The 22665-nt window shown below is 44.1% G+C and overlaps 1 protein-coding gene across 1 annotated transcript in view; it reads left to right on the top strand.

Moving 5' to 3' along the window:
- Window positions 1–2466: 2466 nt before the first annotated feature.
- LOC138744967 (vacuolar protein sorting-associated protein 4A) overlaps window positions 2467–22665 on the top strand; it is a 32791-nt gene continuing 12592 nt past the window's right edge. Inside the window, exons 1-9 of the mRNA XM_069901902.1 lie at window positions 2467–2656; window positions 4501–4612; window positions 6822–6969; window positions 8085–8146; window positions 9839–9958; window positions 11954–12110; window positions 15034–15182; window positions 17816–17897; window positions 17998–18217. Coding sequence (XP_069758003.1) covers window positions 2633–2656; window positions 4501–4612; window positions 6822–6969; window positions 8085–8146; window positions 9839–9958; window positions 11954–12110; window positions 15034–15182; window positions 17816–17897; window positions 17998–18217 — 1074 coding nt within the window. The 5' untranslated portion in view covers window positions 2467–2632. The remainder of the gene's footprint in view (window positions 2657–4500; window positions 4613–6821; window positions 6970–8084; window positions 8147–9838; window positions 9959–11953; window positions 12111–15033; window positions 15183–17815; window positions 17898–17997; window positions 18218–22665) is intronic.

Genomic DNA, 22665 nt, shown 5'->3' with positions numbered 1-22665 from the left:
TGACTTGGTCTTCAAATGTATCTTCAGTCTGACCGGAGTGGGGGGGAAAAGTGTGATCAGGTAGAATAGAACCATGGAACATTACAGCACAGATGAAGGCTCTTCTGGTCTGTGCAGAACTATTATTCCACCAAGGCCCATTGACATGCAACCATATTCCTCCATGCCCCTCTCATTCATATACCTGCCAAATTTTTCATAAATTTCAAAATTGAACCCGCATTCACCAATTTGGCTGGCAACCACGTTGGGATGCCACGCTCTCTGTGAAGACGTTCAAAGGTTCCTTTTTATCATGTATTAATAAATTAAAAATTTATTGTACATAATATACTTCAAATTTTGTCTGCCATAAGGCAAAGAGTCACTATGACCATTACCTGGCACACTTAACAATAGGAGAAAGAGAAGTTCCGTAGTGGGAGGTGTTGATGCAAGGGTGGCTGATTTGTGTGTCTGAGCTGTGTTCATAATACAATTCAGGCAGAGCAGTTGCAAATGTCCTTTAAAAAGTTGTAATTCCACCCTCATATATCTGGCAGCTTGTTCCACTTACCCATCCACTGTGGGGGGAAAAACTTGATCTTGATCCCCTTTAAGACCACCAAAAACAAAAGATCTGTTTCAGTATTAAAATGATGGTGGTAGGATCCTGTTAAAGATGGTAGAAATTACAGAGTATGTTATGTTGGATGTGGAAACTGGTGGGGTGCTCAGATGTATGGAAAATATTGGCCATGTTTTCTGAAGAAAGAGGACATTGCAGATGTCCTGGAATGGAAAGCCTCATCCTGGGAGCAGATGTGGCAGAGACAGAGGAACTGATAAAAATCCAAGAATCCTTGTGGGAGATGGGGTGGGAAGAGCTGTAGTCAAGGTAACTGTGGAAGTTGGTGGATTTATAAAAGATGTGTGTATATAATTTGTCTCCTGAAAGCAGGGAGAGATCAAGAAAGAAGAGACAGTTAAGAGAGATAAACCAAATGATTTGAGATCATGGTGGAGTTGGCAGCAAAGTTGACAATCATCATGGGTGCAGAAAGCAGGACTAATGTAGTCGTTGATGTCGGGGAGGAAAAGTTTGTAGCATATATTGCTTTCCAATGGAAAGTCAGCAGGCATAGCAGGGACACCTCTGATTTGGAAAAAGTGGGATGTGATAAAGTACAAGTTATTGAGGGTGAGTACAAGTTCTAATGGGCAGAAGAGGGTGGTGGTGATGGGGAACTTGTCAGGAATATTATCTAGGAAGAAGCAGAGAGGCCTTCCTCGTAGACAATGGAAGTGTAAAGGGACTGGACGTCCATGGCAGTCCAACCCGGAGAACTGAGTTATTAAAATGATGGAGAGAATAAGGTCCCCCAGGTGCAGGTAGGAAGGGATTGAACCAAAGGGGACAAAATAGAGTTGAGGCATGATTATACCCATTTGGTGGGGCAGGGGCATACGGAGACAATGGGTTAATTAGGAGGTAGGACTGGGCAGTGCTGGGTTGGAAAACAATATGGTTATATGCAATGTAAGGGATATTACTGGAAATGATGGTGTGAGAGACAGTGGCCTGCTGTTTCTTGCTGGGGTCCTGTTTAAGGGTTAAGTAGAGGTGTCCAAGAACAGGTAAGTTTCTCCAGCACTTTTTAAGGTTCAATATTATTTTATTGTAATAAAACAGAAAATGTGATATTACAGAAAATTTAATTTAGGCTACCATAAGGCAAAGATTCAGCAAAAACTGGCCAGCACCCATTCCTGCCCCTCAGAGTCATCTCCAGCCGCACGAAGTCCAGTCAGTCCCCCCGCCCCCCACGGCAGCCGACCCCTGTCCTCTCTCCCCCGCTCTCTCTCCCTCTCCCACCCGGCCATGGCAGCGACCACTCTCTCCCCTGGATCACCGCAGACAGTTCAGCCGGGGTTTCCCGGTGACGCCAGGTTGCCGGTTGAGCATCCTGGGCCAGTTCAACTGGGTTCCCGGGCTACCTTCCGAGGAAGGGCAGGGACCCGGTTGACTGGACGACGCTGACCGGGTCGGACCCTTTCCAGCTGCCCTGTGAGTGGGGCGCTAACCCGGCAATTTGCCCGGTTTACCCCATTTGACAAGGCAGTTTGCAAGCCCCTCAGGCCGGCTGAGTGTCGACTCCCGATGCGCACCTCTGACAGGATCAGGTAGCTTCCGGCACCCCTTCGGCCAGCCTCCCGCACTGTGCAGGCCGCTGGGAATCCTTTGACCGCAGCCTCGCCGACGCAGCGCTGGCCTCCGGCATCTTGTTTGCCCCTCGATGAGTTCAGTTTGAGGTTTCATACCGAGCGGAGCCGCGGGACACGCGCCGAAGAGAGGCCCCCGTGCAATACCAGCGCCGGCCCATGGCGGCGCAAGGCTTCGACAGGATTGGTGGAGCTGCCGCTCCGCCCCTCCCCCCCCTCCGGCGTCCACTCTTGTCGCCTGTCATCTGTTGCGGATTCCTTGTTTTGTAATGATGTCACGGTGTGGCTCCGCCCGCCGCCATTTTGTCGGGGCCGAGCCGGGGACAGGTGAGGCTGAAGCCGACCCGAGCGAGTAGGCTGCGGTGGACGGTTCGTGGGGACGAGTCCGGTCTGCTCCGACGTCCACGGTCTCAGCGCCCGGAGATGTGAGATGTCAGGGCCCAACACCCTCCAGGTAACGCGATCGGAGCGAGAGGCGCAGGCTCGTTTTCCCCACCCACTTCCCCGTCCCGTTCATCCCCCACTTCCCCGTCCCGCCTCCTTTCACCCCCCCCACTTCCCCGCCTCCTCCCCCCCCACTTCCCCGTCCCGTTCACCCCGTCCCGTTCACCCCGCCTCCTTTCACCCCCCCACTTCCCCGTCCCGTTCACCCCCCCCCACTTCCCCGTCCCGTTCACCCCCCCCACTTCCCCGTCCCGTTCACCCCCCCCCACTTCCCCGTCCCGTTCACCCCCCCCCACTTCCCCGCCTCCTTTCACCCCCCCCACTTCCCCGTCCCGTTCACCTCCCCCCACTTCCCCGCCTCCTTTCACCCCCCCACTTCCCCGCCTCCTTTCACCCCCCCCACTTCCCCGCTTCCTTTCACCCCCCCACTTCCCCGCCTCCTTTCACCCCCCCACTTCCCCGCCTCCTTTCACCCCCCCACTTCCCCGCCTCCTTTCACCCCCCCACTTCCCCGCCTCCTTTCACCCCCCCACTTCCCCGCCTCCTTTCACCCCCCCACTTCCCCGCCTCCTTTCACCCCCCCACTTCCCCGCCTCCTTTCACCCCCACTTCCCCGCCTCCTTCCCCCCCCACTTCCCCGCCTCATTCCCCCCCACTTCCCCGCCTCCTTCCCCCCCCACTTCCCCGCCTCCTTCCCCCCCCACTTCCCCGCCTCCTTCCCCCCCCACTTCCCCGCCTCCTTCCCCCCCCACTTCCCCGCCTCCTTCCCCCCCCACTTCCCCGCCTCCTTCCCCCCCCACTTCCCCGCCTCCTTCCCCCCCCACTTCCCCGCCTCCTTCCCCCCCCCACTTCCCCGCCTCCTTCCCCCCCCCACTTCCCCGCCTCCTTCCCCCCCACTTCCCCGCCTCCTTCCCCCCCACTTCCCCGCCTCCTTCCCCCCCACTTCCCCGCCTCCTTCCCCCCCACTTCCCCGCCTCCTTCCCCCCCCACTTCCCCGCCTCCTTCCCCCCCCACTTCCCCGCCTCCTTCCCCCCCCACTTCCCCGCCTCCTTCCCCCCCCACTTCCCCGCCTCCTTCCCCCCCCACTTCCCCGCCTCCTTCCCCCCCCACTTCCCCGCCTCCTTCCCCCCCCCCACTTCCCCGCCTCCTTCCCCCCCCCCACTTCCCCGCCTCCTTCCCCCCCCCACTTCCCCGCCTCCTTCCCCCCACTTCCCCGCCTCCTTCCCCCCCACTTCCCCGCCTCCTTCCCCCCCCCACTTCCCCGCCTCCTTCCCCCCCCCACTTCCCCGCCTCCTTCCCCCCCCCACTTCCCCGTCCCGTTCACTTCCCCGCCTCCTTTCAACCCCCCCACTTCCCCGCCTCCTACCCCCCCACTTCCCCGCCTCCTACCCCCCCACTTCCCCGCCTCCTTCCCCCCCCACTTCCCCGCCTCCTTCCCCCCTCCACTTTCCCGTCCCGTTCACTTCCCCCCCCCCATTCAACCCCCCCCCATTCAACCCCCCCCCATTCAACCCCCCCCCCCGCTTCCCACTCCCGTTCATGCCCCCCTTCCTCGTCCAGCCTCTTCCCCACCTCCCCTTCCCGTGCACCCCCCGCCTCCCCGTCCCGCCTCTCCCCCCCCACTTCCTCGTCCCCCTCTCTTCCCTGCCCCTTGTGTCATTTCCCCTCCATTTTCTCCACCCCGTGTATTCCCCCCCTCTCACCCCAGCCTCCACGCCCCTTATTGCAAAACTATAAGGATACTGTACAGCATATAGTCTGCTTGTATAGACCGTTTGTAAAGTAGGCACGGTAGGTTTTTTGATTTTGTTGTACTTTTATACATTCCCTTATTTTGTTTTTTAATTGTTTCAGAAAGCGATTGATCTTGTAACTAAAGCCACAGAAGAAGACAAAGCTAAGAATTATGAGGAGGCACTGAGATTGTATCAACATGCAGTCGAGTATTTCTTGCATGCTATTAAATGTGAGTTCTTCAATATTTCTTGTCAGTGCACTGGTCTAATAAGAGCTGGAATAGAATCCCTGGCTGTTTGTGCCTATTTCGCCATTCTGATCCTCGTCTGTTTTGATTTTGAATATATGATTATATATTCATATATAGGCCCCACAGATCTCAGGGGTTGCAAAATCCAAAGGTTCTTGACTGTCAAAAGAAATTCCTCCTTTCCAGATCTCTGCAACCTTCAACATTTCCTCTAGGAATCAACCAAGTGAGCCTTCTCTGAGTTGTCGGCTGTGCGAGAATATGTCTTCTCAAATAGGAAGAATAAAACTGTATGCAGTACTTTAGGCAGGTTCACTAATGCCCTGTACAATTGTAGCAAGACTTTCTTACTGCTTTTTATCGCGAAGGCTCGTATTCAATTAGTCTTCCTAATTATCTGTATTTTAATCTAGTATGAGATTCACCGATCTTTCATTTAGAGTTATACAACAAAGAAACAGATGATTCAGCCCAGACACACCAAAGTGGCTATTAGAGCTAGAGCATTTGGCCCATTTGCCTCTAAACCTTTCCTATCCACATATATGTCAAGATGTATTTTAAATACTTCTGCCTCTACATCTTACCCTGGCAGCTTGTTCCATGTTCCCACTGCTGACTATGTGAAAAAGATGAGCCTTTTGGGTCACCCTCACCTTAAATGTATGCCCTGTGACCCATGCCCCTTATGGATTATTATTCCTTTTATAAGGCCTCTTTCACTCCAAGGACAACAGTCCCACCCTACACAGTCTCAGTTCTATTTACTGTAGTGAAAGACCTGTAGGTCTATAAAAGTTCATGTTACAGAAGAGGAAATGTTGGAGGTGTTAAAATGCATAATGCTAGATAAATCCCTAGCACCTTATCAAATGTATCCTAGGACAAGGCAGATGGCCAGGTGAAAAATTTGTAGGAGTCCTGGAAGAGATATTTGTATCATTGTTAGCCACAGGTAATGTGTGGGAAGACTGGAGGGTGATTAATGTTGTACCTTTATTTAAAAACTGATATCTCACTTGGACCTGAGGGGTAGGTTTTTCACTCAGAGGAACGCATGTATGTGAGACGTACATATCAGACTTACTAACTGCTTCTCCTATTGGTGATTGTATCTCTCCATCTGGATATCTTTGATCTGTATTATCCAGGATTTTGGTTTTACATGAATTACTTGAAACATTCATTCCTTTCAACACTGCTGGATTTTGTGTGCTGGGTGTACCATCTACAAAATGCACTGCAGCTACTAGACGACTCTGGCCTATACCACCAAGAAGGGTGCATGGTTGAGCACCTCCCTGTTGGCAGCCCTTCAAGTTGCCCAACATCCTGACTTGGAAATATATAACACTCCATCTGGGTCACCATTCTAAATCTGCAAATTGGAAGAACAATGCCTTGTATTTCATCCTGGCGGTCTCTAACCAGACCTTCAATTTCCATTTACCCTCTCTCCATGACTCTCTCTATTCCTCTGTCTCTTTTCTGCCAGCTCCTCCACTCAGAGAGGTAGGTTCCCTCGGCCCTGCTCCCCATCACCTCAGCTTTTTCTCTCTCCTGCCTTTCTTCCTGTATTCACCTACCTATTAGCCTGTCCCCCTGCCCCTTCCTCATTACTCTCCTCCCCTTCACCACTTTATGAGGCACCGGCCTGTTTTTAATTAAACCTAGTAAAAGGCTGCGTGACCTGCTGAGTTTCTCCAGTGCATTTGTGTATTACAGTCTAAATCTGCACCTCAGCACTCTTGTGGATATATAACCACTTGGACTGTAGCATTTCAAGGTGTGTCAACCACCACCATATCAAGACAATCAGGATGGCAATACTTTTATTTCCTAAGATCTGATTTCATGACCTTGTACTGTATCCCCAGAAATGTTTTAAAAATGTTAAGGAGATGGTTTGGAACTGTGAGGGTGGTGGCTGCATTCCTAGTCACAATACTGTGATGTGTGTGTGATATTGGAATGGAGTAGGATAAGTTTGTTATGTAATCAATTTTCCAAAGATGTGATGGTTTAAGCTGTCAAAGATGAGCCATGTGGGGTCTGTGTTGATATAATAATACTTTGGGGTCAATAAGCAATACACATGACATCTTGAGCAAACCAGATAACTCAGATGGTGAAGACATATCCCACCTGAACAAAACTTTAATGAAGTATTGCAATATTCTTGTTACAGATGAGGCTCATGGAGAAAAGGCGAAGGAGAGTATTCGAGCCAAATGTATTCAGTACCTGGACAGAGCAGAGAAGTTGAAGGAATATTTAAAAAACAAAGAGAAGCATGGCAAGAAGCCAGTGAAAGAATCCCAGCAAAATGACAAGGGGTATGTGCAGTGGATGGATAACATTTAGGGAGAATGATTTCCTAAGGTGTTGGAGGAGGGAAACAAGCGTGCATTGTAAAGGAGCCAATGCTATTACTCCTATCAACTTTATGTCTCACCTACCCTCCTTTCTCATCCATCAACTGAAAAGTATATTGAAATTCAAGTTTATTGACACATATACTGGTGAAACAGTTTATTTTGGATGCTATCTGGCAAGACATTCATATGTAATTACAGCAAATAATACTCAGTACAGACCATAGAGTTACAGAAAGATCAGTTAGAAAAGAACATAGGCAACATTATTTTACGGGTGTGAGGTTAGTTCAGGAGTCTGATAGCAGTGGGAAAGCAATTGACCTGAATCTGGTGGGGCATAATCTCATATTTGAAGAGTTCAGACAGTGGCCAAGGCAAAATGAGTCCTTTAATGTATTGGAGGAGAGGGTGGTCCATGCAATGGTCTGACTGTGTTCATAAATCTGCAGTTCCTGTACAGCAGAGTGATTCATCTGTAAAAGGGATTGGCTGTCACTCCCTTTCCATTGCTTTTTCGCTTTCATAGAAGTAGAAGATCCAGGGAGGGAGTCAAAGGTTATGGGGAGAGGCAGGGGAATGGGGTTGAATGCAAAAGTACATCAGCCATGATTTGAATGGTGGAAACTTGCTGGACCAAATGGCCTAATTCTGCTCCTACAGACCAAATGATAATGATGAATAGCAAAATACTTCCAAATCAGGGTAGGGTGGGAAACTGAGGGGGTAGGGCAATGGTGTTCCCAGACTCCTGCTGCCATTTCCTCCCTGGTGTTTTTCCTCAGCACTGCAGCCATTGTGCCATAGTGGTGGAGGAGATCAGTGTTTCAGGTGGTTGTCGGGTTGCTGGTCAAGAAGGCTGTTTTGCCCTGAATGATGCCAATTTGCTTAAGAATTGTTGGCACTGCCCAAATTAAGGCAAATGAAATGGCTCTCAGATTAAATGGTTTCTGCTTCTCATTAGCTGTTTCTAATCATTAATTATTTGTTTTATTCTTCAAGCTGCCATAAGTTTAACATTTTTGCATTTGCTCTCCCAAGGATGCTATAATTAAAATCTTAATTTTGTTTCTCAGGAGCGACAGCGACAGTGAAGGAGAGAACCCAGAGAAGAAAAAACTGCAAGAGCAGCTCATGGGTGAGTGCGACTGTCGTGTCTGTCATCACCTCCAGTCTGAGCCTGATCTACTTTATATTTCAACGAGGAAGTGAATTTATAAAATCGGGGCATTGCTAGATTTGGAACCTTGTGTGGTCATTGAATGAAGAACGCCAAAGTTACAGACTCGGTGCCTGGAAAGATGATGGCAGCAGATGAGCTGAGACTGGATGGAGTTGGATAATGAAGGTAGTGTTGTAGAAGTGGAAAGGTAGGCAGAAATATTGAAATGTGTTGCTGGAAGCACATCTTGGACCTCAAACAAGTGCCAGGGAGAGGAATGGAAATGGTAGTTAGCAAGAAGAACCTTGCCAGAATGGAGAATGATGATTTTAGGCTTCCCAGAATGTGAATTTATGGAAAGATGTTTAAACTAATATGTTAAGAAATTGATAACAGAACTCACGAGTCTTCAACCAGAATTGTTAACTGTTTCTCCTTCCACAGATATTCCTTGAACTGCTATTGTTTCCCGCTTTTTCTATTTTATTTTAGACAACCTGCATCTGCAGTTGATTTTAGTTGTGGCCACAGGCTATTTTCTACAACACTAGGAATGCCAAATGCATGGGAATTTTTAATAAAAACAAACTACATTTCTCACCACTATTCGGTTCATATGAATTGTCAAACTACAGTGGAGGTCAGATGGCTGAGAATGTACTGTAAATGGATTTCTGAAAGAAATTCGTACTTGATATCTGCAGCAGGTTTCAGAGCTTAGAACCACCAAGAATAGTTGACCCCCATAAAGTGCCTCACTGGATAACACCACCTACATTTTCATTCAAATCATAAATATACATTACAAGCAATAGAAGTGCTGTACTAATCCTTATGGAACACCGTTGGTCAGAAACTTTCAGTCAGAGAAATACCCCTCCACTACTACCCTCTACCTTTTATATCCAAGCTAATTTTATATCCATTTTTTTTTAAACTCTGTAAATTCTATGAGACTTAATTTTCTGGATCAGCTTACCCTGATGGACCTTGTCAAATTGAGTCAAAGTTCTCCATAGAGAAACAAGCAGTTCGGATAAACTTGTCATGTTAGACCCATTTGCCTGCATTCAGCCCATAATCCTCTATGCCTTTCCTGTCTGTGTACCTGTTTAAATGTCTCGAACATTACAGTAGTCCCCGCTTCTATCATTTCCTCTGACAACTGTTGCATGCACACACCACCTTTGTATGAAGAAGATGCCCTTCAGGTTCCTTTATCTTTCCCCTCACCTTAAATCAGTCCTCTCTTGTATTAGATTCCCTAGCTTGGGAAAATATCTGATTATTTGCCTTATCTATGATCCTCATAATTTGGTATACCTCTTTAAGACCCCTCTCCCTCATTGACCTGTGCTTAAAGGAGAGCAGTCCCACCCTATACAGTCTCCCCTTTCAATTCATCAGCCAGTCCCGGCAACATTCTTGTGAATTCTTTTCTGTCGCCTATCTCTCTGATATCATACCTGGTTGGTCAAAACTGTGCAAATTCTCCATATGGTCTCACAATGCCCTCTTTAAGCCTCTTATCCTTCACCCTAATTCTGTCCTTGGGTTAATTTCTTTCAGCTTTTTAGATCCCCACAATTTCTGGGAGATTTGTGTTGACATTCCATAAAAAGGCAGATTGTATTTATTTAATGTAATTATTTTCTCGTTCAATCATAGGTGCAATTGTGATGGAGAAGCCCAATGTACGATGGAACGATGTAGCAGGGTTGGAAGTAGCAAAGGAGGCTTTGAAGGAAGCGGTGATATTGCCTATCAAATTCCCTCACCTGTTCACTGGTATTATTTTGTATCTAATGCTGTTTTATTTTTGGAATATTTTTCCGAGGTCATCTTTTGCCTCATGTTCTGATGTTCATGTATTTCCTGTACTCTCCCTGGGAAACAGTTATAAAAATGGAAAATACTGAAATAACAAGTTGGTTTATGAGAGTACTGGGAAGACTAGAAAAGTGTTGTTATCAGGAGACACTGTCACAGTCGGATTTTTGGAGGAAAGGAAATGGGAGGTTTGTAGTCTACAAAATCGAGAGCTAAGGCATGTTGAGAGGACATTTCCTTCAGTAGAGGTTAGGAATTGAGAAGCACAAATCTAAGAGACTTGGTGGAAGAATTATACTGAAGAAAGTTAGGGTGGCATGGTTAGTGCAGCGGTTAGCGCAATGCTGTTACAGCGCCAGGGATCAGAACTGGAGTTCGAATCCCGTGCTCTCTGAGGAGTTTGTACGTTCACATCGTGTCTGCGTGGGTTTTCCCCAGAGGATCCAGTTTCCTCCCATCCTCCAAAATGTACCTGGGGTTGTGGGTCAATTTGGTGTAATTGGGCCACATGGGCTTATGGGCCGAAAAAGCCTGATATGGTGCTGTATGTCTAAATCTCGACATATTTGTGTTTACCTGGATGAGGACTTCAGGTGTTGTAATCCAAAAATATTGGATAAGTATAGATAGAAGAAGGAAAGTTGTTTCCACTGGAGATATACAGGAGGCTGGAGATGCTGGAATCTGAAGTCACTGCAATCTGCTGGAGGAAGTGCATTCTGCAACATCAGTGGGAGGAAAAAAAATGGTTGACATTTTGAATCAAAATTATTTTATTGCTCTTATCAAGGAACGTGGGAAAGTGCTAGCAATAAATAGCAATCATGGACAATTCTTAAATAGGGTGGGAAAGTTGGTAGCACTTTAGCGCACAATTTATATATCGTGAGAATGTTTGTAGCCCTATAGCACACAATTTATACAGCGTGGGAAAGTTGGTAGCAATTTATAAATACCCTCTCAGAATTCCATGCAGTCGAGAAAGGGCTGAATGGCCAGCTACATGCATGGAGTATTCATAGAGGGGTTTCTCTGCCACATGAAGTCAGGTCCACCATTGCTTTTTTCCCACGATCTTTATAAATTGTGCGCTATACCGCTGCCAATTTTCCCAGGCTGTTTAAAACTCGTCCACTGTTGCTGTTTATTTCCTCTCTTTCTCTCTTTCTCTCTCTCACTGCAACTTTCTCATGGCAAAGTTTATACCTTCATTTTAATCTTTTCTTCCTTCACATTCATGCACTACTTGGGACATTTCAATCCCACAGTGCATTTACCCATTTCACACTTGCCTGATTGCAACACCGGCATCTGAAGACACTGGGGATTTGTACTAAGGGTCAAGGCCCTCAGTCCCTGGCATGAGATGACATCATCTGATGCCGATGTCGAGCTGATTCTGCTTTCACTGTAGACATTTGAAAGGCTGATTGGCAGTTAATTCCTGGGATCACTTGCAAATGTGAAAGGGGCTTTTGTTGAATTAGGAAAGATCCTTGCCTTATCTCACCTGCTCTTGCATGTCCTTTCTAATTGTGGTCTTTTTCTCCTATAGGGCTGTTATCACTGCCAACACCTGCACCTTTTTTTTTTGCCAAAGTCTTTATATCCCACTTTTTCACTGTGCCATTCACATAGTGAATGCTCCATTTAAGCTTCCTTTTATTGGCTACAGTTAATTAATTACCGTCACTTTTTACAGGCACTTTTTAAAGTGCCACGCTCTCTCACCAACTCCCATAGTTGGATGAGAAACTTGCCAGCTGAGCACTCGCCTTTTTAATGTGTCCCACTTGCACCAACTCGCATTGCTGGAAAAGAAAGTTTGTCTTGGCTCATTGATGTTGATGTAACCAGACTGATTACAGGTTGTGTTTCTAGATCATTTCTTAAATCTCGTTGCATTGTGGCTGGGCTAATCTAATTGGTGCTATGGTCTATTCATGTTTGTAGGTAAAAGAACTCCTTGGCGTGGTATCTTGTTGTTTGGCCCTCCAGGTACAGGAAAATCCTATCTGGCCAAAGCTGTGGCAACAGAGGCCAATAACTCTACGTTCTTCTCTGTATCGTCATCTGACCTCATGTCCAAATGGTTAGGAGAAAGTGAGAAGTAAGTGACATGACTGAGATGTGCACTACATGAGCCTCCACACAACAGCTAATTCATTTCTCAGCAAGTTCTAGCACGCAGGAAATGCCACTTCCACAATTGCCACCTTACATCCAGGCAGTGAGTTACAGGATCTGAGAAATCATTGCATGGTAGTGTAGACATCACCAAAGTTCACTTCCAATCTGTTTTATTTTACAATAATGCCCAATCTGAAAATTAGTTTTCTTTGAACATTGAAATAATTGGAACCTTGTATGGAAGTTAAAAATAAATTCTTGAGGAATTACTGTGGTTTGTTGGAAGATTAGCATGAAAGTTATGTTAATTTTAGAAATGTTGGATCATAAAATCAAAGAGCATGGAACAAGAATGCAAATGCTGAGGTTGTAATGCACAAATGTGCAGGAGAAACTCAGCAGGTCACACAGCATCTTCAGGAAGTAAAAAAAAGGAAAATACTTTATTAGCATTCATTTTGAGAGGACTAGGTTATAAAAGCAAAGATACAATGCTGAAGGTTTATAAGGCATTGGTCAGACCACATTTGGAGTAATTGATCCATTTTGGACCCTACACATAAGGAACAATGTCATTACAGAAGATCCATAGAGGTTTACAAAGAGGACTGTGCATTATTCCGAGCTCGTGACCCTGCTTTTAGGTCAGGAGACAAGATAGCATTAAGATTAGCAAGGGCTGAACTTTTCTGTGCAGTCAAGGAAGGCAAGCGTGGGTATGCACAGAGAATCCACAGATTCCTGTGTGACACCAGCAACACGAGGCTCATGTGGCCGGTCAGCAATGCTGATGCCTCTCTTCCTGATGGGTTGAATATGTTCTACATGCGGTTTGATGAGAAAAAAAAAGGTGACATCACAGAAAGACTTGTCTCCCACTTAAGTACAGGCCTCCTGCATAACCGCAGCTGAGTTAAGGAAGATCCTATCCAGTGTGGACCCACACAAATCAGCAAGTCCAGATAAGTACTGAAGGTCTGTGGGGCCCAGCTGACAGAGGTTATAATGGATGTCTACAATATCTTACTGCAGCAGTCCACAGTCCTTACAGGATTCAAGGCAACCACCAGCATCCTGGTGCCCAAGTTAGCAATGGTAACCAGACTAAATGGCTACTGCCCAGTGGGACTAACGTCTATGATCATGAAATGCTTTGAGTGGCCGGTGATGGAATGCATCAAAGTGCATCTTCCAGCAACATTGAATCCATTGCAGTTTGCCTTCCATCCAAACCAGTCCACAGATGATGCTATAGCCTTGACCCTGAACTCCGCCCTGGCGCATCTAGAGGATGATGCCTTATACTGTTGTTCATTGACTTTCGTTTTGGAGTTCCATATGATCATTCCCCATAGTCTGGTGGATAAGCTGTCCTAGCTGGGACTCAACACCCCTCTCTTCAACTGGATTCTGGACTTCTTGATGGAAAGACCACACACTGACAATGTTGGCAGCAAAACCTCATGCTCCATTACGCTGAGCATTGGTACACCTCAGGGCTCTGTACTCAGCCTGCTACTGTTCACACTGCTGACTCCCGACAGCACTGCCAGATTCAGTTCTAACAGAATCACTAAAAATTTGTGGATGATGCAGTAGTAGTTGGCCTAATAAGCAACAATGAGGAGTCACATTGTAGAGAAGGGTTGAAAGGCTCATAAAATGGCGCAAGAACAACAATCTTGAGTCTCAACATTGACAAGACAAAGGAGATGATTGTGGACTTAAGGGGGATGAAGGTGAACCATTGTGGAAGAGAGTGGAAAGCACAAAGTTCCTTGGTGTGCATAGAACAGGCGACCTCAAAACACCTCCTCTTAGGAATGCACAGCAGCACCTACAGTTCCTAAGGTGGTTGTGGAGGGCAAAGCTATTGACCCCCATCTTGACAACCTTTTGTAGGAGCACAGTCGAGAGTGTCCTGTCTGGCTACATTTTTTGTGGTAACTGAAAAGTATCAGATCGATGGCACTGTTGGCATAATGGTTAATGCAAGACTAATATCGTGCAAAGGTTCGAATCCGGCATTGTCTGTACATTCTCCTGTGTTTGTGAACGTTTCTTCCAAAACGTATGGGGGTTATAGGCTAGTATATTTGTGGGGTACAGGCTCATGTGTCAGGAGGGCTTGTTCCTGTGCTGTCTATCTAAACTTTTTAAATTTCAAGTTTATACAGAGAATCATTAAAACTGAGTGTCGTCTCAATAGCGCTCAAGAAATTTAAGGCCCTTTCTATCCAACATACGTTATCTTTAACCCAATATCATCAAAAATGAAGTACAGGAGCGTCAATATCGGGAATGCCAGGCTGGGTAATAGCTTCTTACAGGATATGAGATTGATGAACTGTCTTCTGTAAATGTGTAAATCATTCCAATATAATCAATCTCTCTCTCTCTCTCTCTCTCTCTATTCGATTATTTATGTGATCATTATGAACTGTGTATTGTGTTTTTCTGTGTCCACCATGGTCTAGACTAAAGGGATGCTGTTTCATTAGGTTGTATATCTAATCAGATGATAAAAAACTTGAAATTGAGAATGTTCCCAGGAATGAGGGGGTTGACATATGAGAAGCATGTGATGGCTTTGGGCCCATACTCTCTAGAGTTTAAAGGGATGGTAATCTCACTCAAACATGGCGAATATTGAAAAGGCTGGAAAGAGTGGACATGGAGAAGATGTTTCCAGTGATGTGAAAGTCAAGGGACAGGAAAAGGATGATTCTTTAGAATAGACATAAGGAATTTCTCCATCCCAGTGGCCTAATTCTGCTTGTCTCTTATGACCATATTGTAGTCTTCCATTGCATTGGCACATGTCTGTTTTGGACTCTTAATTAGTTGTTTTTTAAATGATCTGGGAATGTGTGTAATTTTGTTGGTTTTCTTGTCTCCCTCAGGCTTGTGAAGAATCTGTTTGAATTGGCACGACAGCACAAACCTTCCATCATATTTATTGATGAGGTTGATTCCCTTTGTGGATCCAGGAATGAGAATGAGAGTGAAGCTGCCAGACGCATCAAAACAGAATTTCTGGTCCAGATGCAAGGTACGATGGAGTCAGACCAAAAATTTTGTAGACATCTAATGCCGCGTGTATAGCTCGAGCTTGTGGGCTTGTTCGCTGAAAGTACTTGTCATCCTTTAGAGGTTTGAAATGTCCCAAATGTGGACACGTTGCTAACATAGCCCAAAGTTAGAAAGCTTTAAGCATGGTGGGGAAAGGGGGGAATATATTGCCTTATCCAGTAAAATTAGAGTTCAAACTTTTTATATATTTTTGATTATGAGATTTTTAGTGTTTTGAATAGAACATTCTGATTTTCAGAATGAGTTGTCTGTTAAATGTATTTGACTATTCAGAGTTCATTTCAACAATGGAGGAGCTTCATGTAGCTTCCAAGTTGAAATATTGTGCTTTTGAAGTACATATAACTTGTGCATCAGATGCACAGTAAACCTCCTCTGCAAAAGAAATTTGTAGTGAAGCAGCAATGCCATTTGCCATTCTTGTTGAGAGGTCTGTTGGGGATTGAAAAGTTGTATTGCGTGTTTGGGACCATGTACCTTCCGTTACAAGATCAAACCAGCAACCACAAAGAAGGCATATCACACAGGGATAAAGATGAACAATTACTTTATGAACAAAAAAATTTACCTTCAAACTTTAATTCAAAATCCCCCCCTTTTATAACAATGCCCACTGGTTACTATGCAAATCTCTAGAACAATGTAAAACTAATAAATTCCCCAGCCTAAATATAACATAGGTAATCAAAGTCTAAGCTACACTTCCAACCAGTCCACAGAAAAACTTAGACACAAAACACACAAGACTCACAAAACTTTGATCTCAACCGAAGCAAAGATCATAAACAAAATTCAGTTTGTTTGGTAAACTGAAGCCAAAAGATCTTTGAGAGAGAGAGAGGAGAGAGCACAAAATTCGAAATTGTCTTGTGTTGCCTGCAGAGAGAGGAACAATGGCTTGGTCTGGATCCTTCTGGCTATCTTCAGAATGTTCGTCCTTTTTGAAATGCCCAACATTCTAAACTGTCCTCCAGACCATGGCTCAGCACCCCTAAATGGTGGTTTATCATCCAAGTCCAGAAATTTTAGATCATTTTCTGCACATGCTCAGTTTGTCTCCCACTCTCTCAGCAGTCCAGCTTCACCTTGGCTCTCTAAGGCAAACTGTCACTTTTTAACATAAAACCACACAACACATAGGGCAATACACAACACAGAACTCTGAAACACTTCTAACTGAAGTTTTACCCAGTTCCCAATCGATAGAGATTTTTATCACATTGAATCGAGTTCAAACCTAGAACTCAGGAAAAGTGAAAGTTAAGGGAATCCGTTTAATAAAATAGTTGGAGCTAAACACGACCAATGTTTGAAGTCCAAAACAAAAATGGAAAAGCACAGATACTTATGAGGAAATTGAATGTAAAAATAAGGAGGTTATTTTTCAGCTATATAAAGCACTTGAATACTATGTATTGAATTCCCTATTTAAGAAATGATACCATTGTATTAGAAACCGTTTTTGGAAAGTTTACAATAAATCCCTCGAATGGCAGGTTATTTTATGAGGAAATTTTGGACTAAATAGGCTTGTAAATATTGGCATTCAGAAAAGTGAGAAATTACTTAAATTGAAAAATATAATAATCCAAGGAGTTATTACATGGTGGATCTGGAGCGAATGTATCATCTTGTGGGATAATTGTTTAAAAATAGAGGTTCCCATTTAATTTGGATTAGCCAATTCCTTTTTTTATGAGGATTAATGTGGAGTAGGTGTATATAGGTCAGCACAACTTCAAGGGTCGAAGGGAGTCTACTGTGCTGTATTATTCTATGTTCTAGGATTGTATGCCTTTGGAACTCTTCCTCATAGCATGGTGGATGATGGAAGGATGTGAATGGTTACAGGGTCTGAAAGATTAAAGGGGTTGGTGAAAATGCAGGGTTGAGGATCCCCATTAGATCGGGCATAATTGTATTGTACTATATCTCTAGTGAATTATTCTGGTCCACCCACAATAATTCAGTGAGCAAGAAAGTGCACCAGCACCTCCTTTCTCAGAAGCCTGGGGAAATTTGACATGTTGCCCGCATCCCTTAACTGCAGGTTCACTGTGTGTCTAACTTGTACTATGCATGTCATTGTTGTAATTGGTTGCTCACAAAACAACTACTATTACTGAATCATGGTACGTGATAATGAATTAACTTATTGAAGGACTGAATAGAGTGGAGGGGTCAGGTTACCCCTTCCTGCTTATAATTTGTATGTTTGAATGTCTGATTGTGCCAACTGTTGTACTTCCAGCATTTATCACTCCCTGTAGCCAATGGATTTGAGGCACCAGCTATTTAGGCAATTGAGCAGTTACTTCTCACATTTGTATATATTTTAATTCATTGGAAGGGGAGCAGTATATCTTAAAACTAGCCTGGTTAAAACTTTTCTGAGGAAGGACTCGGGCCTGAAACATTAACTCCCTTTTGCTTTCCATGGATGCTGCATTGACCTGCTGAGTTCCTATTAGCACTTTTCTACATTGCTCTAGTTCTCCAGCATCTGCAGACTCCTAGTTTATGTGCTGGCTATTGTGCATTTGATGAATCCTATACATTTATGAATACAGTAATTTGTTTCACCATCCTTAGGCGTTGGGAATAGCAGTGATGGAATCTTGGTTCTTGGAGCGACAAACATTCCTTGGGTTCTGGATTCTGCCATTCGGAGAAGGTCAGGTTTCAATATATAATTTGACTCCAGATTTTGGATAAAGTTTCCTTGATTATGTGAAAGTATATACAAGTTTTGTTTTTTGGTTTGTTCTGTCAAGATTTGAGAAACGAATTTATATCCCATTGCCTGAGGAGCCAGCGAGAGTCCACATGTTTAAAATACATCTGGGCACAACCCCACACTGCCTCTCTGAGGCTGACTTCCGGGAACTTGGCAGGAAAACAGAAGGATATTCTGGAGCGGATATCTGTATCATTGTACGCGATGCATTAATGCAGCCAGTGCGGAAAGTGCAATCGGCAACCCATTTTAAAAAAGTAAGTAGATGTTTATCAGAATTCACAATCATCTATGCTAATTGTTGGTGGAAACACTTGGTATGGGTACGGTACTAGTTGTGTGCTCTTTGTCATTGTGGCTTGTTAGTAAAGAATATTTTTCAGCTGGTGTGGACCTGGGAAGAGCAGGGACACAGCACTTCACCTCAGTCCTAATGCCATTGATTTTGTGCACCCGTTAAATGGCCTGTTAAAGGAGCCAATTGTTTTTATTTAAAATCCTGCAACAAGGGGCTCTGCACACAAGATGGTGGCGCCTGTGGTCATTGGCCTTGAAGGGTTGCAGACTCCGGGGGAGCAGTGGACTGGCACAAGTCACCACTCCCCCAGCCCAAATTTCCTCCCACACCCCCCTCCAGTTGAAAAGCAGAGACAATGACCTTACAGGGCAGTGACCACGTCAACGGACTGGCGACGGTGTCAGCGGCTGAAGGACCCACGTAGGTGATGTGGTCGCAGGACCCAGCTGCGGGATGCTGGAGGCTGGCTTATGGGAACCAGGTTTGAAAAGGTGCTGAGGGCAAGAAGGGCACCCCAAGGGCCTTGGGTGCTGAATTCCTCCTGCTCGCATCTTAGGTTGGCTTGGGTTGTCTTGCAGCAGACTAAAGGAAATTTTATGTAATTTTCTGTTTTGTTGCATGACAATAAAAGAATCTTATTGTTAAACAAGGCTGTTTAGAAATCAAAAACCTATAAATTGTTCAAATGCTTAGCAGGTTCATTGGGGTCTGTGGAGACAGAAACAGAGGTAACATTTCCAGTGAGGACATTCAATTTCAAAAACATGCATTGACCTAAAACGTTAAGTCTGCTTTTCTCCTCACATTTGTTGCCTCACATGCTCAAGCTGTTGGAATACTGGTAAAGGTGGTAAATGTAGAGGTGAAACTTGTAATGCTGTCAGTGATTAAAGTAGATGAGTCACTGGTCTGGATTGCAAACATACTTGATTGACCTCCTTAGATGCAAGGAAGATCCCAGCAGATCAGAGGGTTGCAAATACAATGTTCAAAAGAAGGATAATACTTGGCAATTATAGTTTAATGAGTGATAGGGGAAGTGTTATAAACAATAATCCAAGTGAAATTTGATGCTGTCGTGGAACAAGCATGAATAAGTCAACACCATAGGAACAAGCTCTTCTGCTCTTCATGTTAATTTGAACTGCACATGTGATCTGCATCCCTCCATTTCTAGCTTGTTCATGTGCCTGACTAAATTTTTCTAATTTCTGTTTAACATCCAGCCTGATTCCTGGGATGGCAGGACTGATGTATGAAGAAAGATTGGATAAACTAGGGTTATTCTGTAGAATTTAGAAGATATCATTGAGACATGTAAAAATCTGACAGCATGAATGATAATGAGTTTATCTAATATACATTGTGCAGTGTACATATGCCTGAAGTTCTTGCTTACTGTAGGCAAACAGGTACTTATAAAGATGAAATAGATTAGTAAACTAAATGATTTAAATCAAATGATAATAATTACACAAGTTAAGTAATAGATTAGATGCAGGAAGAATGTTCCTAATGTTGGGGAAGACCAAGAACAAGGAGCACTGTCTAAAGATAAGGAGTAAGCCGTTTAAGATTGAGATGAGGAGAAATATCTTCATTTCAAGTTGTGAAGTTGAGTTGTGTTGAACTCAGTACCAGAGAAAGATGTTGAGGCTAATTCATGAGATGCATTCAAAAGGGAGTTGGATATTGCCCTCATGACTAATTGGATCAAGGAGTATGAAGAGAAAGAAGGAATTGACAATGTCATATGATCAGCCATGATCATATTGAATCGTAATTCAAGCTTAAAGGGCTGAATAGCATACTTATTTTCCATGATACTATGAAACATTGCTATACTATTTATCCCATCACTTCCCAAGGCAGTGTATTCCAGCACTTAACACTGTGTTTAAATAGAATTCCCTTTACATGTTGCCTCCACTTGAACCCATGACCCCTAGTATTTGACATTTTGATCCTGGGAAAAACACTATCTACCCTTTATGCCATTTATTACTTCGTGTTTTATAGAAAATGCATGTGTAACTTACTTGCAAAGCAAAGATAAAATGTAGATGTTGGAATCACTCAGCAGGTTAGGCAACACATGCATAGAGGGAGCAAACTTATGAGATTAATGATCTTGCATCACTGCTAGGAAATATTAGACAAGTTGCAAGAGTGTGAAAGGAGGAAAAGATACAGCTATGATAGAGTTGAGCGATGGATATTAAATAATAAAAGGAGAAGGTGGCAACGACTTTTTAGTTGTAGCAATCTATCTGGTGCATCTGTAATAGAAGGACATCAAACCTAATCAAGAATAATATTTCTCAGAAATAATTTCTGCTATGTGCAAGCGATGGCTTTTTGGGCATTTGTGGGACTGGGTATTCTTTAATAAGAAAAAGTTACTTAATATTCTTGATGGAGGGTCTTGACCCAAAATGTCAACATTTTGTCCACCCCCGCCACCAACCTCGTAGATTGGGCTCAACCTGCTGCTCCTCCACCATCTTATTTCTCGCTCCAGATTCCAGCTTCTACAGTACCTTGTATCTTTAGTTAATAACCTTATTGTGAAGTTCATTGGGGAAGAATGGTCTTATAATATGACAGAATTTTCATTAATGTGAAAATTGAAGTTTAGTCTGAAACCTGGTACTAAATTGTGTTTGAAACTAAGGAAGTTACTGGAGGACATGAATTTATAAAGTAAGAGGATTAAGTCAAGTTTATTGTCATCTGATTACACAAGTACAACCTGACCAAACAGTATTCTCCAGTCTTCAGATGAAAGCATGCAAACACACAAGATATAATCCACAGACAGAAAAATAATATATATGCAGGGCAAGTTTTTTATCTATAAAAATAAATATTATTTTATACAAATGAGAGTCTCAGATGGTTGGTGTGAGCAGTTTGTTTGGTCGTTCAGCATTCTCACTGTGGGAAGAAGCTGTTCCTCAGCCTGGTGGGGCTACCTCTGATACTCCTGTCTCTCCCCCAATGGGAGCAGCTGAAAGATGCTGTGTGCAGGGTGGAAGGGGTCCTCAATGATTTTATGCACCCTCCTCAGACAACAATTCCAGTAGATCACATCAATGAGAGGGGGAGGGTGGGGAGGGAGAGATCCTCTCTGCCACCCTTATGGTCCTGTGGATTGACCTGATCTATTTCTCTGCAGCAACCATACCACACTGATGCAGCCAGCCAGGATGCTTTTGATAGAGCTCCTGTAGACGGTTGACATAATGGTGGCCAGTAGCTTTGCCCACTTCAGTCTTCTCAGGAAGTGCAGATGCTATTGTGCCTTCCTGACATGTGAGGAGATGTTGAGAGTCCATGAAAGGTCACTAGTTAAGTGAACTCCAAGGAACTTGCTGCCCTTTACTATCTACTACAGAGTTGTTGTGGTCGTTCCTGGTCCTCCTGAAGATTCCTTCTGATAAAGATTTAAAAGGAACCTTAAAGACGCTTTTTTTTTCACATGGAAGGTGATAGGTATACGTACTGAACTGCCAGAGAAAGTGTAGGGGCAGGGCCAGTGATGATGTTTAAAAGACACATGGGCCAAATGCAGACATGTGGGGTCATCTCAGATTGGCATGAAAGTTTGTACAGACAAGTTGGGCCAAAGGGCCTGTTGCTGTGCTATAAACTTGTATGATTCTATAGTATGAGGACTAACTGGGTTGTGAAACATTGGAAGCATGATGGAAGGCATGAGGCAAAGATTTAAGGAGCGAATGCTGGAACTACAACAATCACCACTTCCTGCTTGGCATAAATTACAAAACAAAATGCAATTTAGCCATGACACGCAAGAATAGAATTGGATCCAAAGTGGCAATTTTGTGTAGGATTGCAATGTGAAGAATGAGAAGTTTAGATTTCAGGAAAGGTCAAAGAAATTAGTTACAAGCAAAAATAGAGTAGGAGAGTAAACTTGCAGAAAACACAAAAATGGGTTGTCAAATCTTCTACAGACACATAAAGAGGAAAAGATTAGTGAAGTTGTGTAATCCTCCCACTTTAGAAACAGGAGAGTTGATAATGAGAAATGAATAGAACTTGGTTCAATTTTCACAGAGGAGGACACAAATAAATTTCCAGAGCTGTTAGATAATCAAGAAGTTAATGATCAAGATGAATGAACAAATTAAATTGTTAAAACTAAACGCAATTTGCTGGAAGAACTCGGTAGGTTGAGCTGTATCAATGGCAGAAAAAGAATAGTCAACATTTGGCCTGAACCCCTTCATCAAGACTCTATTGTCTTTCTCAAATCAGACTGCGTGTGGTTGTCTTTGTGTGGAGCAATTGGAGAAAGGTGAGGTCTTGAATGAACATTTTGCATGTGTTTATCGTGGAGAAAGTCATGGAAGCTATTTGGGGAAGAGAATAGCGATGACT

This window comes from Narcine bancroftii, chromosome 10, assembly GCF_036971445.1.
Source record: "Narcine bancroftii isolate sNarBan1 chromosome 10, sNarBan1.hap1, whole genome shotgun sequence".
Lineage (NCBI taxonomy): Eukaryota > Metazoa > Chordata > Chondrichthyes > Torpediniformes > Narcinidae > Narcine > Narcine bancroftii.
Note: the sequence above shows the minus strand (reverse complement) of the source record. Positions and strands in the feature narration are given on the sequence as shown.